This window comes from Oreochromis niloticus, linkage group LG12 (assembly GCF_001858045.2).
Source record: "Oreochromis niloticus isolate F11D_XX linkage group LG12, O_niloticus_UMD_NMBU, whole genome shotgun sequence".
NCBI lineage: Eukaryota > Metazoa > Chordata > Actinopteri > Cichliformes > Cichlidae > Oreochromis > Oreochromis niloticus.
The window spans coordinates 23,823,084-23,842,889 of record NC_031977.2 but is presented as its reverse complement, the minus strand read 5'-3'; the positions used below and the strand labels follow the sequence as shown (position 1 = coordinate 23,842,889).

Here is a 19,806-nt window from a genome sequence, read left to right as displayed (position 1 = left end):
ACTACGGACAGCTTTGTATATTATTGTCTGTTTACTGTTGTGAGGCAGCATTGTCGCAAACAGCCAGTCTGTGCGCTACTCTTGTTTGTGCTGTCTTTGGGCCATCAGCCAATCATAGGGAGTGTGAAGTTATAAAACGAGCTACAACAAAACTGAGTGTTAAAAACAATGAAAAGTGTCCACTGTGGCCTCTGTGCACTTTTTTTTAAGGATCTTTGATGGATTGCATGCTTTTCCCACTTGTGGTGAACTCAACTGTCGATCCTTTTCCTGTTCCAGACCACCTATCAGTCAATCGGCATTTGACCTACGCACCTCTGACTTCTCTATATTGTCCTGGGAAAGTAGGAAATAGATGCAACAGTTTACTGGAAGAGGTGCAAACATAAATTACAGTATATAAGGCAGATTTTTCTACAAATCCAGAAAGCCAACCTTTCATTGAAACATTTCCGATGAGGCTACAGTGAATAAATCAAGGACAAGCTGTATTTTAGTTGAGCAGTAAGTCATTTAGCAAAAGTATTAAAGCCTGGCGTATCTTATGCTTTAAGGATCTTTCCTGTTATTTTGGCTTTGTTATGTGACGATATCCCATTCAGATAAATGCCTATTTGCTTATTAGCGATGTGTTTGTTTGTGGTCGATCGCCTAATTTAAAATTACTCTCTCAGCCTTGGTTTTAACATTCATCTGTGGGTGGTTTATAATTACTAGATTTATTCCATCCACCTCTGACACCGAATCATATTCTAGTCCCTCCACATCAGGCCAGCTGTTGCGCATAATGTTTTAATATATGACATTTTGTCTTAGATATAATTAACACGGACAGCTATTCAGTACGGTTGCCTAATTTACTTGCTAAGACATAATAGGGAAGGGCGAGGTGGATTGTTTTGGTTTTGTAATGAATAGAGTGGTAAGGGGAAGGACGTCAGCCAATGCTGTCAATTATCACTGTTTTTTTATGAGCCATGTTTGACAGAGAAGAATCACAGCTGGCGTCTGGATCACTTTCTCACCTGCTCCGCCTTTCCTTCCTCGGGCTTTCTCCCATTCATTCTCCAGAGGCTAAACTGAGTCTCATTGTGCCTCCATCTCTTGGCCTTCCCTCTTTTCTTTAAGACATTCACTAACCCACACTAAATCTTCTTTATTTTTGGCTTCACCTTTTTAGTTCCATTGTTAGTATATAAATACACTTATTTTATTTATTTTTTTCCTCCCTGTCCTCTTCCTCTTCTTTTTCATAGTATCTTATTTTCTTCAGAGGGTGTAGTGGGGTTGACAGGCAGTGAGCTCACAGTTGTAACCTCCCTGCCACCATGCCAGGCGAGGCGCCACTTGAGGGTTTGGCTGCAGATTGAATAGCTCCCAGAGATGTCATATCCAGACAGCCTCCCTGAATTACATTTCCTGGTCTTCCCTGCCTGGCTGCCTGCATACCTCCACCAATCAAAGCGGCCCGGAGTTGCCATGTGGCTGCCCACTCTGCTCTCCCTGTATTCTGTTTCTTTTCCTTCTTCTTTCGCTTTACCTCACCCCCCACCAGCACCCCCACTTACCATCTCTGGAGTATGTCCCTCACAGAAATTATTCCTTCACCACTTGTCGGGCAATCCAGGCACTTTGAGGCAGAACAGCAGATGGGCGATCTGATTGGCTGTCAGCTTATGTTTATTTCCTTGTTGTCAGGGTGTCAGATGAGATAAAACATTGTTCTGCTGCATTTGTCATGTTCTCTCTGTGGGGCTGATAAGAAATGAGAAAAGTTTAGGTTATAGGACATGTGGTTGAACAGATTGGGCCGTGGCTGTCAGAGGTGTTCCATTGTATAATTTTTAAAATAGATTTTTCTTTTTACTTTTGCTTGTTTTTCAATGTTAATCTTCTTTACATATATACATTTTAACTTTGCTCTGTCAGCGTTCAGGAATTTTAATGATCCTGAATTTTAACTTATAATATTTTTCAGCAAAAAGCGATTATTGCTTGTGTCATTGCAGGCATTAGATCACTCAAACAAACTTTGCATTAAAAGAAAAATTGGCAAAGAAAGCCATGCATTTGCTTTTTATATATTCACACAGGAGTTGAGCTAAAAACTATAATAATCTTAGCATGTGTTTGGCTCAAGCCAGCGATCCTCACTGTGGGTTTTTTTGTTACTGTGTGTGACCTGAAAATGGGTTATGTGAGCCGGAGCTAAGAAGGAGCACAGTGTTGTTTTACTACTTGCAAAGTAGAGCTCTGGCTCTTGGTTTCTTTTGATAAATTGATTAATGAGGAACAGCCTCAACTGTACGGGCTACAAACCCCATATACACGCATGACTTGTGCATGTAAATTCCAAAATAAAACACTTAAAGCATCCAGTGCCAACATCCAATTGCACCCTCTGGAATTGGATAAGGTTTGGCTTTGTAATCTAACAAACAGGTGGTGGATTAGGCATTCATACCCACACTACTGGCACACATAAACACAAACACACACACCTCAGGTGGTGGAGTGAGCTTCCATGCTGTGTGGATTTGTATCTAAGCCGAGACATAAAAGTGAACTGGCAGAATAGGAGGTGTGCCTCTCCAGCCCTCCAGTCTGCTGATTTGGGTTGAGTCTGTGTACATGTGTATTTGCACATGGTTGCATAAGAAAATAATGTATTGAAGGAAGCGATTTTTTGCTTTGTAGTGTGCGTCTTTGTGCACAAAATTCGGATTTTCTTTCTTTTTTATCAACCCCTCTGGCTTTGTGCAGAGCCTTTGCTCCACCCGTCCTTGAATGTTAGCTGAATACTCGTAGGTGCTGAAAAGATTTTGGATTACGGAGGATATTATTGTGGGTTGAAATATGTTAGCCTTTATGTGGGTGCATTATCACCCTGCACAATTAGGATTGTCTGAATTTACTCTGGATGACATCACATCTCATGGTGGAGGTGGTGAATGAATCATGGTCAGGGGGTTTTTTATTGCTAGGTTAAAAGAGACTAGTCCACAGACACTTGCTCTTGCACGTACACACTTCCATTCACACACATATGCTCAAATATAAAATCACTTCATAATCTATGCAGCCATGTCATGTGTGCAGACTTTATGTATCAGCGTGTCTGCTGATTCTTACACAGACATGCAAGCATGCTCACATGTCATTGTAATGCTTATGATGCTTGTTTATGGAGGTGGAAATTAGCATTCTCTGTGGTTGTGTCTCTCATAGGAGGGGATGATACGGATTGTAAATCTTGTTGATCTGAGTACAATGGCTTCGTCTTGCAGTGATTGTGATACCACATCATTGCGTCTGCATGCTCACAAACTCGCGCACAGTTGGTGTACCAAACCCCAGCTGCATAGCTCCCTGCGTTGCCTGTCTCCAACCCATGCTGAGTGTGTAATGAGCGGAGCTTGAGTAAGATTAAGGCAGATATTGTATGGGGTTGGAGGATTGGTTTCACTTTGAGTCTTAGTGTTGTGCCGGAGTTCACTCCAGTGCTTCTGCTGGCTGGCTGAATGACCAGCAGGATCCCCACTGCTAGTCTCCTGTCATTTGTCATAGCGTTTTACTCAACACTGCTAATGTGTTTTGAGGCAAACACGCACCACTCATCAGGGGGTGTCTTTTCTTTGGAAATATGAACCCTGTTGTAAACTCTAGAGAAGTACACTGGGGCGATGCCCATGAAAGGATGAGTGACAGTGGTAAAGAGGGAAAAAATGGCAAGGATAGAAGAATGCTTTATGGTGAGGAGAGAGGAAGGTGTTAGATATGTGATGGGGTTTCCTTGCTCCCTGGGAAGGAAAACAAGAGGGTAGAAGGGGAAGGGATTGTGAGAAGAAAATGATTTTATGAAGAGGAGAAAAATCAAAGAAAGTACACGGGGATTGGAGAGCAAAAAGAGAGAGGGGGAGAAGAGTGGGGCAGAGAGAAAAGAGGGCTAAACAGTAACAGAAAAGTTGAAAGACAGGAGAAAAGGATGGGATGTTCAGATGAAGGGCTGGAAAGCAAGAGACCCAAGACAAAACACTCAGAGGGTGAGATGGAGAGGAAGAAAGAGCGGGCCAAGCACTGCTATCATCTGGAATCTATAGAGAATGAATGGGCAGCATGAAGAGGCTATAATCACATCCATCAACAACACTGTCTATTACAGCCTGTTCTTCTTATTCTACTTTGTCTTCCTCCCTCTGTCTCCCTAAACCACCAGCTCTGGTCAATTCTCCGGCACACTAAAAAGAGGATCTTTGTAAAGAGAACGCTGTAATATCAATAGTTATGCAAAGAAAAAAGATCAAAGGCTGTACATCTGGCTCCCAATCCTCTTGGGCTACACCCTCGTGTCATCCATCATTTCTCCATGTGACTGTAAACTTTACTGACATGATTAGAAAGACAAAGATGGATACAAAAACAACCCAGAAGGCATAAACAAGAGTGATTAACCCCTGTGTTTAGTATTCTAAAGTAAGAGGACAGAGTAAGGATTTATAGACTGATTTAGGTAATATAATGTGAAGGAAATAATAATAGCTAAGATAATTGTTGATAGTGGAGAGCCCTGTCAAAATACCGGTCCAAATTCTCCCATATGGCTGTAATTGGGCTGAGATATGCTGATTTGGAATGCCAAAGCATGTTATTCAGATGATTATTATACTCATCAAATCATTCACGCACTGTGGGTGTGGACGTTGGCATCATGGTAGATGCAGCTCCCATCAGAATAGAAATATTTTTTTTATAGGATAAAGATGAGTTGGAACTACTTTCTACTGATTTGCAGTCCCACTTTGCTTGGTAGCCAAATCATGCCTGCACAATGAACCCTACATAGCAGAGCCATTGGATCGCCTCAGTTTAGGGTTCAAGAGTTCAGGTTCTTTACTGTAATTTGTCACCCACCTGTAAATAATCTGCCCTAGTGGATTTATCATACAAATACATTGTGGATGGAAAGCCATAGCTTAAACCCTATTCTTAGCTAGCAGTAATCTAGTGAAAGTGTTACCTGATCAAGACCATTTCAATAAATTGACTTTGCTATCAAACTAATAGATTGTGCTAAACGTGGCATGAGGCATGAGGAGAAAGAGATGGTGATGATCAAGAGCTGTTGCATGAGGCTGATAGGACAGCAACTTGAAGGGGGATAAACCCCGTTCTTGTCCTCCTTCCCTCATAGTTGTCTGTTTCTTCCCTTCTCCTATAGCATGAAAAACTCTTCACTTTCTCTTGGCGGGGGATCAAACGGGGCGTTCTGTTGGGAAATTCATTTAGGATTCTGGCATTTTTCAGGGGGTGTTTGGGCCAATGGGCTGGCGAGCAAAGCAACATCTGTTTTCATGAATACTTAATGGCCGTGTGTCACCAGAGTCAAACGGCTGCTCTGAGAGACGCTCCCACTGTTATTACCATCATGGATATTTAGCCACCGGTTTCTCATTAGGATGTTTCTCTCTCCTGTCCCCACGGAGGGAACAATTGGATTAGCAGCTAGTTTTTACAGTATGTGGTAGAGCCCTCTCCCTATACTACAGGTTATTTATTTTTTACATGGGGGTTTTATTTGTAGTGTGACACGTACGTTTTATTGGTAAGAGGTGATACTTTAATATTATAACACCAAGGGAATGCGAAAGCAATTTGCGCTGTAAATCAAAGAGGACAATTCAGTGATATTATCCTGTAGGTGTAGGTGTTAGGGTGTAAAAAGAAAGTGAGAGGAATCCTCGGACCGCCTGCTTTTGCTGTCAGCAAGTTTGTCTGGAAACTTGTAGCTTAGAGTGAGTACAGTTTGTAAGACAGTACTGCTGCTTTTCAGTTTTCTCTTAGTTTTGCTCATCTTAGTCCAAAGATGGTGCCCTGGGTCATGGGGGTCATGATCAGGTCAATGTGAACTCTCCACAAATCAAGTCAGAGACCAAAAGTCTGGCATTAATGTTGCCAGGATGAGGCACAACTTCAGGTTTAATTTTAAAAAAATGAAGAGATACAGATTATTGTTTTGCATAATCTCTTATTGCTGTTTTGTAACTTCATCTTGGAATTATTTGGGGCTTTGTTTTCCTGGCACAACAGCAGTATTCAGCAGCAGTTTTGTGTGTGTGTGTGTGTGGTATTGATGATTGTTTTACTAGACATGTTGAAGTAGTTTCATGGACAAGCAGCGTCTCGTAAAATGATGAGGCACAGTGTATTGATGTGATCTGGCATATTTGTGGTTGTAATGCGGTTGTCATGCTCGAGCCCTCTAATGCACACTCCTCCCTTTTTGGTGTTCTCTCTTTTCTCGTCTCCCTCAGTTTAAGTACAGTATTCTTGTGTGCGCTCTGTGATGCGCAGCCTGTCATAGCATATTCTGCTCACATTGTTCACTGTCAGTGGGAAAATATAATGTTTTGTAAGTTTCAAGGAAAATCTACTGAACATCCTAGGTGACAGAAGTGTGCTGAATGTGTTCAAAGGATCGCAGAAGCCATTTTCACCATCGATCAGCAACCCTGTCCAGTTCGGCATCTACTGTTTCTCCTCTTCCAGAGTCTTTAGAGCAGTGTGAGTCCATTGATTAGGCTTTGTCATCTTGGTGTGTGTGCGGGTAAACCAGTGATCGTAATGAAGCCGAGTCCATCCAGCCAAGCTGCAGGAGCAGTGAGCACTAGCACCAAAAATGTAACAGCTCATTTGTTCTCAACAGGAGTCGGCTTATGAGGCAAATTCACCGTAATTAAAGCCATTTCGTGTAATTGAAGTATTCGTCTCTCTATCATAGTAGCAAGAAAATTACATACTGCAGTATGACTTGTTGGACCATTGTACAGAATTTGTTGTTGTTAAATTCAGTGGCCTTCTTGCTCTTCACCCCCCCACACCACCCCCCAGACACACATTCCCCTTCTCCTTTCCTCTTCATATCCATTAGCCTAATGAACACCCTCCAATTTCCTGCCACCATCACGAACATGGCACACAGTATTGTTCTCCTGTCTGTGTGCGGACATGTGCCCATGTGGCGCGCACACACTCATGCATGTGTTTGTCGTGTTTGCATGTGTTTGACAGAGAAAACGGGCAGGAAAGAATGGGTTGATAAGCTCTCATTAAAACAGATGGCAGTAATCAAAGTGCAGAGCAATTAGCTTTGGCTGAGTTGGCGGAGGGTGTATACTGTGTGCCACTGTGTCAGGCGTATTGGTAAACATCGTAATAGTTCACCTCTCTCTGCATGTGGACATGGAGCAGAAGAGTTATGATATGCAGCCCTAAGGGGCACGCTCACCTCAATTTATCAAAGTCAGACTGGCTATTTTCTTCAGAGCCTGAAACAAGATTCTGTTATTAGCTAGTACTTATTGGTTGTATTATCTCTGCAGGAGAAATCGCATTTAATCATAGTGAAATGTTATTGTGTGCTTTTGGACAGCATTTCAAAGAAATAGGGACCTGCTTTAATGTCAGAAAAAGAAAAAAAAATGTTCTGATTCAGTAATTTCTATTAATATTTGAGTCAATCAAACTTTTTCTTTCAGAGATCCATAAAAACAAACAAGATGTCTCATGAAATACAAATAAAAAAATAAATGCGAATACACCCAGGTTAACTTCCCACAAAGGGACAACTCTACCAGTGTCTCTACAGTAGAGACTGATAGATAACATGTTTAGCAACACAACACAACACACAAGAGAAACCATGACACGACCAAAATTATTGTGACCACGTGCAATGAACTAACAACCTTGTTGCCTTTAAAAACGGTATCAGATCTGCGACCGCTTGTCGGCATCTTCAAAGCAACCTTGGTGCATTAAGACGGAGTCAGTTTGCTATTAGTTTACGATTGAATCGGTCAGGTTGGCACTTACATGCAGTCTCTTTGTTATAATAGCGCAATTAAATGTGGTTAATTAACTGGCAAAAATGAAAACGTAAATTCAGAAATTCCTCCATAAATAGTGGTACTCGAAGGCCTGAAACAATATTCTGTTGCTTTTATATGGGATTATTACCAGAATGCAACCAGTAGAGTCAAGTCCCCTTTAGCCAAACCATTTCATTATAGGTGAGTTGCACTGAACAATGCACAGGATCTCGGATTGTGTTATCAATCTGTCTCCTATTATAAATTAGAAGGTAATCATTTGCAAACCTTCTCCAATGTGTGTGAGTGTAATTGCAGTCAATCTGAATTGGACCACAATTGTTACCTGTTACCGATCAATCTATGCAATTTCCTTGGGATCGAAAGTGGTCACCACAACTACTTACGTTCTGTCAGTGCATTTTATAATTAAATTGATTACAATTTCATTAATTAGTAATTAATTAGCAAAGGTCATTTAATGATAAAAAGGCTATTTTTCATTTTAGCAGAGTTGAATTTTTACGGTTTACTACATTTAACAGGAAACACCCCCCACCCCCCCACACACGTCTTACATGATTTGGATGGTGTAGTACAAACGCATACACATACAGTAGCATACTGAGATTTTTTTAACCAATTTTCTCTTCTTCAAGCTGACCGAATGAATAAATAGTCTGTGGGAAAGCAGATGCATCCACTACTTTTATTCCCCACAGTGACATCTATCATGGGCAACCATCTCTGTCTTAACTGATCGTCTCACATGGGCAGAGATTCACCAACCTTCTCTCACTCAGACACACAGGCAGCACGCCACTGTGTCAGCTCAGACCTGAGGCTGTAAGTGTTATCACCATCTGCCACGGGGCAGTGCTCATCTTCTCCTGGGTTATTTATTGTGTTATGGCTGCAGTGGGTTGACTGTGGAGGCAGATAGGGGCATGGCATTGCTTTACAGAACCCGGTTATTCATTTACAGGTGAGTATCTCACTTGCATGTCCTCAGGGAAACTACTTAGGTGCAAGAGAGAGGAGGAAGGAGTAGCAGAGGAAGTGTGGAAAGATGCGTGAGTGATGTCAGCCCAGTTTGGTTTCTGCTGGCAACCGAAAAGCGGCTTTAAAATACTGTTTGTGCATGTGCATCACGGAGGCCCGTCAGTGTTGGCAAGGCAACAGGCTGTCCATTTGGATGAACTTCAAGTGAATAACTGCCACTTAACCTCACAAAGTGCTTAGTTGGCTTTTTCACTCTAGTTTCTGATGGAAATACGGACCAGTTTGTAAGTGACACTTGTTCTTGGGGATTGTCGTCCATGAGTTTACGGTTGAATTTATATCAAATGTCAATGAAAGTCTGATGCAGTTTTGAATTCAGTTTTATTACCCAAACTGCCAAATTGTTATTTACTCAGAGCAGGACTGTGTCTCTTTACTGTAACTTCTACCACTTACTGTGGAAACTTTTTTTTTTTTAGCCTGCGATTACAGCTGGAGAAAATGTTCATTTAAATAGCAGGCTTCATAAGAGAAGACAGGGGCACAGAGGTCTTTATGTTTCTCCTTTCTGTTAGTTGGCTTAAAAAGGGTGTTTTAGTCCTGGCTTTGCTTTCCCAGACAAACCAAAAAAAGCACAGGTTGTGGAGGAAAGATGAGATTGATGGGCATTTATGGCTCCAGTTATGACCCCATCGGCACATTCTTGAGCAGGCCGATGACAACCTGCTGGAATGCTCTACCGTTTTGTTGAGTCGTTTGAAAACATGATTAACTGTAGTGGAACACAATAGGAATGTGATTCTCATCAGAGCAGTGGGTATGGCAGGCTAGCCTGGGAAATCATCCAGGCCCTAATTGTTGAAGCAGACTCTGATTCAGACTGCTTGAACTTAAACACACGTACACCGAATGCACACAAATAGACACAATTGTATCCGCGTATCAAGTTTGAGATCAGTGTCGATCCATTAAAGGGGAGAAAAGAAAAACAAAGGAAAAAGAGTATCGAGAGACTTTGAGGAGTTGTGCTAACAGATGATTCGGGTTAGCTGATGTGGATGGGCTTTTACAAGGTTCAGATGTATCAGAAACAGAGCCTGCTGGCGTTATACAGTAACCAAGTAAGTTGCATAAAGTAAGCATAGGCTTTCTCTCCACTTCTTGTCAAAGCAGGTGTCAGTGTTTGTAACTTTGAATGTCCTGCTGGTCATTTAAAATAACACACATGAATAAACTGTATGGGCAGCACTCACATAAAGTGGTGCTGTTTGTGTTTCGTATTGTTTTAAGAAATGCAACACTTTGTGGTCATTGCAAATGGTTTGCATGGCTCATAGATAGATGTAATGTTATATAATATAATGTTATATAATATAGATTTTATTCCCTTAGGTTTCACGGAGGTCAGAACAGGCTTTCATTGAGACTGCAAAAGCTGTCAAAAAGAAATAGAGATGGGCTTGGCCGTGTGAAACACTTGACCACAGAAAGCTTCTTTTTTTTTTTTTTTTGTAGCTTGTGGTGCAAAAACATTAAGCAGCCAGGTGTGTGTTTTTGCATTGTAGACCACGAGAGAATCGACTAATTCTAGCAGAAAACCTAAGGGATGTTACCACATGATGAGAATGATGATGAGACAAAAGGACGACATGGCAGCTGCCTTTTTAAATTGCGAAGATGCTGAGGCGTATAGAGCTGCAATTGTTTGTTTTTTTTGTTTGCACTTGATTGCAGTTTCTGAAGAAGAAAGCATACAGTTTGGAATATTGTGAATATTTGACTAACACCTTAACACAGTCCTGTTCGATGCATTTTGACAGACATATGTAAAAGTCACTATTGTGGTAAAGTAAAAGAAAGACGCATGATTGTTGCTCTGTGTGTGCGCACTGCTGAGAAAAGATGGGGAGATATGTTTTTAGTGTGTACTGATCTGCTCACTGTAAAACAGGAAAAAAAGACCTATCTTTGTATGTCTTGCATCGGGACTTCAGTAATACCAGGGCTGCAATAATACCAATATTATTACAGCACAGAAGTATGTTGCACTCTGCTGTAAACATTAAACACATGAGACTGAGTAAAGAGCTACAGGATAGAGCCAAACTTTTGGTACTGCTTTGAGCCATCCACTTGTACCTGATTTGCTAACGTAGAGGCAACAGCTGCACACATTGGGTGCAAAATAAGGTACGCTTTTCAGTGTTAAATTTACCGTAGTTTGCAGTAAATTTCATGCTGCAAACCTTAATAACTTAGTAATGTAGTTAAGTTGGAGCTCAGCTTACTTAGACTGATTACAAATTGTTGGCAGATTATTGGCAGTCTGTTTGGTTTTCATAAATTAGATGGCACACCTTAATTGCAAATCTTTGCCAAACACTTTGGGAGTGATTGCAGCCCGTCTGAGTTGGACTGAGACAGGTTACCTGTAACAAAGCTGTGCAGAATCATCTTGCAAACAAACTGCTTGTAGACAGCTAAAACTGTAGTGTGACTGAAGCCTAAGCAACAGAACAGTCTGCACATATTAAATCAGCTCTTCAAAAGCAGTGAACATTTTCAATAAAATTTGAATTGCTTCATTTTAAGATTGTTGTTGCCTTTCCTCAATATGAGGTATTTGCTTACTAAAGAGCTCTTTTAAGTTATTGGATATCTTTGAACCAATTTATCCTAACCCAATGAAAAAAACATAATAAAAGTTTTTTGCTTTTTTTTTTTTTTTTTTTGTGCATAGAGGATTCCAGAAACTCAATGCTGCACATCGCCTGTGGAAGCAGAACTCTGCTTCCTTGCTCGTGCTTATGGATTTATTGGTGATATAAAGAAAATTTACAGCAAGAATAATTTTGCAAGAGCGTTCTCCACACAAGTATATACCATGTCTTGCCTCACTCTCCTCCTCTTTGCTGCTCCGCCCTTCAATTTCATTAAGTCTAAAGACAGCCGTGGAAGTCTGAAGTCTTGTCTGTCACCCGTGCTACCTCCTCCTTCTCCTACTTTTTATGTTTTCAACCTCTCCCTAGACCTTCAGCTGCTTTTCTTTATACATTTGATGCTTAGGTTTTTTTCTCCTTTTTTTTCTTTTTCACACTCTTCTTTGGAAAATCTGCCATTTCTATTTCCCTGCTTCTTTTGTGAGTATAGACAGCCGTGTAATTGTGGGTTGTGTGAGGAACGGGATGAGACGAGGGCTTGTATTGGTCGACTCTGTGCTAGTGTACCTACCTACAGCCATTCTCCCAGCCGTGTCTTTGTTCCTGCTCCATTGTGATCGGCTAGCTAAAGAGAAACACTACACATGTTGCTTGGCTGCAAGACTGTCTGCAGTCTTTGTGATAAATATGGACCTCTGTTTCTCTCAAGTATTGTTACTATTCTTCCTCTTGCTGCCTGTCTGCTCGGATACCTCTGGCTGTGCTGCATGAAAGAAGATTAGCTTCACCTCTGAGAGACATATGCATGAATTGCACAAGCGCAAACAACTCACTGTGTAATGATACAAACACACACATGCGCACACAACACACACACAAAGTTGTCCATCACTTGCTTTATCCCCACTTTTTTCTTGCTGTAGGCCCTGTGTGTGTATGGATGTTGCCTAATAAGGTGGTTAGACTGGGTGTGTTAGAAAGTCGCCCACAGGATTCTTCACAGACAAATTACCCTATTTTAAAGAAATAGAAACCAGTGGAGTGTTGAATTAAAAATGCTGCATACTTACAAAAACATGCTTTAAATTCTTAGTGAAGGATGTGACACTAATAACAGTTGTGTAACTAAAAACACTCTATAATTTTCAGTTTGGATTAATTTTCAGTTACTTGATGGAAACTAAGCTAACAACAGAAATACAAAATAACAAAAATTAGCATGTGGCATAGAGACATAAATCTTAAATAAGCATTGTGGTTATCTAATTTGAGAATGACCATGGCAACATGCTCATAGGAGAGATTAAGTTTGATCAAACAGTGAGCCAGTATTAAGGGCTGATCTCTAGGCTTTGTCAAGGCTTAAACTCTGATTATACGACAAAACACACAAGCATGTGCACACACATGAAATACAGTCAAAGGCCGCTTGTCCTTAGGCACAGTGCTGGTTGGCTGGTGTTTTTCTAGGTGCTCATCCTTTGGAGTTTTCTATGTTTTTAACAATAGTCAGGGCTGCAGTATGACCATATACCAGGTTATGTACTTTCCTATTTTTTTCAGCTTTGATTTCTTAATAAACCATTTGGATAAAACTAATGAAAAACCTGCCTCAGTGATTTGGCTTTGACTTCAAAGTCCATTTTCCTAAAATTTTGTACACTATTGATATGATTTATTACCTCTTAAAATTCAGTTCTACTATTTTGCTTTAGTTATTAAAGTGCTTCTCTGGGATTTAAAAAAAAAAAAACCCACTTCCTAACACATCATAATAATTAAATGTAGTCCCTGTAAATAACACCTTTAATGGGATGGATTAGAATCTTTTTATGAACTTGTTTTTTTAGAAGTCAATACTGCTCACCCATCACACAGTAGCGTTTAAAATCTAATTTTGTGTTAATTTTTTTCAGTGAGTTATGTACTGAATGCAGCTTTGCAGTGGTAGCGAGCAAGTTGGGGAAATATGGTTGAGCAAATTTAATTCCAAGATAAAAATTGCATATATATATATATATATATATATAGTATTTTCATCGTAATCTGTACTCCATAGCCTGTCAAACCTTTGGGTCTTATTTACATTTATGGATCCTAGAAAAAAAATTTCTCTCTGAAAAAATACCAAGGGAAGCGTGAATAAGTATGAGCAAAATATATATTTTACCTGATGGCATAAAAAAAATATAGCTCCATCTAGAGCTTTAAGTTTTCAGAGAAATAATTAAATTGTTTATTTACCGTTGAGAGTATCGAGAGTTCTACATATCGGCTCAGTAATGGGATAATAACATTTTTCTTTCTTTCAGGTAACAGATGTGCTGTATTCATTAAAAACAACTTTTTACATTTTTTTTAAACTATGATTTTAGAGTCGAAGAAAGGCTGCATTCTTTGGCAGGCGGCATTAGCTGTCTTGGAAACACAGTTATATATATAAATGTTTTAGAGTTAGAGTAATCCATACCACTGCTCCTTCAGGTCCAGTGGTATGGATTTAGTAATTCAGTTCAGATAGAAATTTTGCATCTGACTTTGCTTTTACGAATGATACATTTTAACAATTCCCCGGTACGCCAAGCACTGAACCACACAGTTAGATCCTGTTGAGGTTTAACTGTAAAAACAAGATGAAGAAAGGAGGGACACTTTAATTGTTTACCTCTAGCTGTTTGTGCTGGCATTACAGAGACAATAACCACAAGATGACCCCTGATGAGACTCACTTGCTTTGGTCCTTTATCCCCTCACTACTCGTGTACACATGCGGTACTTAGTTGTCATAGAAACCATTTTATTGTCATTTTATTGGAACAGATAGCCTGGAGCTGTGTATTAGCTAGCTGCATAACTGTACGATATACAAGATGCTTGAGCGTCATACTCCTTTTCTTCTGGTGCTTTCCTTTCTTTTCTTTTCTTTTTTTTTCATTTTTAAAAATCTTCATCATTTCATGGTACACAAGTACAGCGGTTAGCACTATGGCCCTTGGAGTGTGACTGTAAGTGTATAAAAATGCTTAGTCGAAGAAAAAAGCGCATCATCGAATGTGTGAATGAGGCTCGTAGCAAAAAAGCATTTAAGTGCTCAAATAGAGTAGAAAAGTACTAGAAAAGTACCGTTCCATTTACAATTTACTCAAGTCTTTCTGTATGGAGTTTGCAAGTTCTCTTGAATCCGGCCTGCATTTCCTCCTAGCATCCAAACACATGCTTTCATTTGATTGGCTATAGGTGTGCATGAGGGCATGAGCTGTTTGTGATGGACGAGCATCGTGTCCAGAATCTACCCTGCCTCTCACGCAACATCAGCTGGGTTCGGCTTAAGCCCTCTGCAGCTCTTGTTGAATAAGTGGTTAACAACTGTGGGTGAATCATTGTCTGTCTGCTTCTTCTTCACTTATCATTGCCTCAGTAATTTAGTACAAAGTAAAACATTTTTTTTGTTTTTCACAGTTTCCTGATTCTTTCCTCTCCATTATTCTGACACAGTTTCATTATCTTCTAGCTTATCATTTCTACTCCTTGATTTTCTTCTTCAGTGATATTTCTCTTCTTGCCTCTTACACTGTTTTATCATCACCGCATCACCAGATTTGTCTGTCACTTCATCAGTCCACCTCTGTTTCAAACTGCTTTTCTTAATCCTTCATCTGACATCAGCTGTGTCATTCTGTCAACAACTAACCTCTACATCTATTGTCTGCTTTCCTCATCATATCCACCACCTTTCTGTCTTTCTAATGTTTTTCTTTCTAAAACTTCTTTAATCATTGTCATTTTCTTTTCCTCTTCTCCACCCCAACTTCCTCCCCATTTCAGTATTACCAGTAGTTTCTCAACAACCTTGATCAACAACAATGATCTTGTCTTGCTCTGCTTCATGCTTGCATCCACATGTTTTACCAATATCCTTATGCAAGAAGGCCGTATCATTTAGCATCCTTCCAGCATTATCAGGCAGTTATTATTTTGAGCTCTTATCTAAATGAATACATACAAGAATACATACCAGTGGTCAGAGAATCACCAGTCAAATCTGATAAAAGCCAACCTTGGTGACTTTGCTGCTAAACAATGTGTAAAAAGAAGATTTCCTTATGAATTTCCTTCTAATTTGCATGCATTTCATCACACTATGAATTCGTTTAGAGTGCTGACACGATCTCTCAAATGCCATGCTCATTAAGTCTATGGTTATAGTAAGCCAAGAACAAGAATAAGTGCACTTACGAACTCTTAAGGAAATTCAGATAAAACCAGCTTTCCCTAAAAACTTTTACTCTATCTTCAAGCAAATAGGAACACAGCTAAATACAAATATTTATCATGTCGTCCCAGTTCTGACAGCTTCACTTCCATAACCCTTGATACGAGTAATCCATTTTTAGCCCTCCGTACCAACAAAGTGGTCTTTTCTGTGCCAGCACCTCAGCTTTCTCACTTTCATGTTTCTGCATAAACAACTAAGAGTAAGATGGGCAATGCTGGAGAAAGGCTTTGAAGCCACCAGTAGTGTCCTGTCACACTCTGCAGATCAGAGAACTTAGGCTTGACCCCCTGGGGCCTTTAAAAGAAAGCAATCTTTTAAAAAATCACCTGCATCTTTACTATAATAATGTGTAGGTATGCCTGCCACTCACTTAAAACTGTTATGAACGTCACTTGTGTGCTTGCATCACTGCAACTGACTCATGCTGATTGGCTCCTGTGCTCTGTCAAAACATGAACACTATATCCATTGAGGGGTTTTAGCTATGGGAGTCTGTACGCTGTTCAAAAGGATCAGATTGCTAATGTTAGCTGACCTTTGTGGTGTTTGTGTGGTGTTTATGCATCTTGAAGCCCATCCAGGTTGCGTGAACCATGTCTTGGTTATCACTTCGTGCACCTCTGCTTCGTTTTGCTTGGTCTTCTTTTCGATCCCACCTCCTGTCATTTCACCTCACTCAGGCCTTGTTAATGGCCTCTTAGTCTTTCTTCTCTTTCTCCCCCACTTGCTTAGATCTGTCAGTCTCCCATGATGTAGCCCTTCGACTACTGTACAGAGATTTCTACTTACTGTTTCCTGCTGTAGTTACTCTCCCTGCTCCCTCCCACGTTCATTGATGTCTGATCTAATTGCTTTTGCTCTAACCCTGGGGACCTGGGCACAGTGTAACAAGCTCCCAGAGGACGCACTTCGCCTCGGCCTTTGTCGCAGTCCCTCAATTGCTGCTTTCTTTTTTATCCGTTTCCTCGCCAGCTCTTCCCAGTACATTAATTTATTAGCAGGTCTAATACTGTAGCTCCCCGACAAACAGCATGATATTGTGACCCCGCGGTAACTGATTCTAATCTAAGGCTGGCCACAGCACAATCTTGAGACAGGAATTGCCAATTTCAACAGGTCTTCTCTGTGTTTTCTTTTATCCCCATCACACAGTAGGCCACAGACAGAGATACAGAAGAGTAGCTATACAAAGCAAGAAAGGTGGGATGAAGTAAGAAGCAGAGAGGAAAAGAGGAAAATAAACAGGCAGAGATGCGAAGTGACAGTGAAAAAGTGGGTGAAAGGACAACCTGATAACATGGAGAGACTCACAGGACCGCTGCAACAAAAATTTAATAGAAAAGGCAAAATATAAAGATGCAGTCCAGTGAACTAAAGAAGATGGGTCAGTACACATTTTAACAGCTTTGGCTCCACTCAGAAATAAGAATTTCAAAAATATAACACACATTTTAACTTCTCTCTCTAGTACCTGTTTACGCCTTGGTTAGTTTGGTGTGATATATATCACACATCAAATGAAATCCATGAACCGGGCAACCTTAAATTCTTCTTGCAGAAAAAAACAAAAGAAATCCATCTTAAGCAAGCCGTTATTGTATTTTAAGTCCTTTTCGCTAGATATTAAAGAGGTGCCATAAACAGCACAAAAGAAAAAAATCTCAAATTCTCACTCATGCTCCGGGACTTTCGTTGAGAGAAGCCATCCAGATAGTGAGTTAATACAGGCAGTGCATTTTGGAGTAACCTCCAGTCGCCAGTTCAGATTTGTGTGAAGCAGATTCTTACAGAGCGCACTGCAAAAGTGGAAAAAAATCCCTCAATAGTACTTCTGTGTTTGAGATTTGAAACTCACCTGCAACAGTCAGCTGAACATCACGATTTCTCTCCCACCTCTGTTTTCACACACGAGAGCTGTACAGTATGCATGTGTATGCGCTTCTAGTCTGTTTTGTCTCATAAATTTTCATGAAAGAACACCAGCGTAAAGATCAAAACATTTTCTCCTGAAGGTTAATGGGTCAAATGCGTTGATCAAAATCTACTTGTTGCACGCACTACTCTCATTAGAGGCATTTAAAGAGAATCATTTGATACAGATACTCTGATCTTCCCCATGGCACTCTCTAGTGTATGCTCTCTCTCTATCACACACACACACACACACACACACTCTCACACTCTCACACACACACACACTGTGTCGGTCCTTCGGGATCAGACAGTGGACTGAATGCAGATATGCCTCTTTGAAGTGAGCAGGCCTACAACTAATGTGTGTATGAGAGGCACGCACATGCACATATTCACACATACACTCTGGCTATGTTGATGCATACTTCTTTAATCAGATCGGGTATTTAATTATTAATATGTGTGTTGAAAGATGACCCTGCAGCAGTGCCGTTTAACCTTTACTGTGGAATAATCCGACGTGCCCGTGTGTGTGTGTGCATAATCGAGGAGGTGTGCGCATTGCATTGCAGCGTTGCCATCAAGGAATATTGAAACACAATATACACGACGCAGATGCTTCTGGTGATGTTTTAAACATTTATTGTTTTTCTGTGTCTTTTGTAGGTGTGTGGAAATCATTGCCAAGGAGGGGAGAAGTTTGAAGGAGCTCTATCTCGTGTCTTGTAAAATTACAGACCACGGTAGGATACTTTCAATCACTGTCCCTTTGTTGCAGTCAACCGCCAACATTATCATCATTTCCATTATTGCCCACATTCACCACTGTGATTCAGGACTCATTTGATTTTACAGCTTTCCTCTTATGAGACTTGTAAACAGTGAAAATATTATTGAAAAGTTTCAAGCAGAAGAAAGCAGTGTTAGCTGGAGCTCTTCTGCACATTTACCCACACTAGAGTTTTACCAGAGATTTACCTTTAAGTAAACTCTTTAAATAAACCGAGAAGCATTACTCAGCAGGCCAGTCAATGTCAAACCATGTGGCGGTTACTTGAAGGCTGACTTTTGTGAATTCTTATATGAGAGGTTAAATATTGTGCTTTCTGGAGAAATAGTCTTTCAGAGCACATTATATGAGGTATGAAAAGGCTACTCTTAGCAGGATTTTTATACATTTACTTGTGTTGGTGGATTAGAGTTGTTTGTATTGTCTGATGGGGGACATACATGGTGTTTTCATCCTCAGCATACACTCAGGTGATATATCTCTCTTTTATATCCCTGTAGCATCATCTCCTCTTTTTATTTTGTTTACACTACCTTGCCTCTCTGCTTGATTCCATTCTGCCATATGTTTTGCGGAATATTTGAGTCTTTCATCAGCTACAGTACAATACACAGTTGGAGTTCATCGGTACTGAAGCATCAGGAGTGCAATCCTGGTTCTTTGTGGGGCACTGTTTAGTTGTGTTTGTGCATGTGTGCACCCTTCAAATTGCACAAATGACACTCCCAGCTGCGCAGCCGACTATTTTCTTTGGGTGTCTGCTTTCTCCGATCTACTGTTACTCGATTTAACAGAGTCTGAAGGGTTTTTACCACTTATGTTATTTGCAGCTCAAAATACCCACAATCTGTATGGTAACAAAAGCCCCCCCCCCAAATAAATATTTGGTGTGACGCATGATAGCCTGAGTTTGATCGTCAAAGAAAGTTTAATTTGACTTTAAGCTGTAATAATTCCCAACTGCAATGGTTTGTCTGTTTTCTTTTTCTTTTATATTATGTTAATTTGTTATTGTTTGAATAATTCATCTATTCAAATTTCCTGTTCAGAATTTCATAAAGGGACTAATGAGATAATAAACTAATGGATGTTCTGCTTGTTTGTCACATGGGGTTCTCTTATTTTTGATACTTAAATGTGTTAAACTTAAGATAACAAGCCGTCTGTTCTTTTTTTTGATAGTTAGGCTTTTCACCTGTTGACTTTTAAGTGTTGTTTCTTCAGTTTTGCTTGTTAGTACCATGGTGATTTTTCTATAGTCTATCGAACTTTGGCATTTGATTTTCTTGATGTAAA

At 40.2% G+C, this 19,806-nt stretch overlaps 1 protein-coding gene across 2 annotated transcripts in view; it reads left to right on the top strand.

Annotated features, from left to right (window-relative positions):
* Positions 1-19,806, top strand: part of fbxl17 (F-box and leucine-rich repeat protein 17) — a 222,573-nt gene that overhangs the window by 131,919 nt on the left and 70,848 nt on the right. For both annotated transcript variants that reach the window (XM_003446150.5, XM_005452147.4), the window contains exon 9: positions 18,387-18,463. In XM_003446150.5, the coding sequence (XP_003446198.1) occupies positions 18,387-18,463 (77 nt within the window). The remainder of the gene's footprint in view (positions 1-18,386; positions 18,464-19,806) is intronic.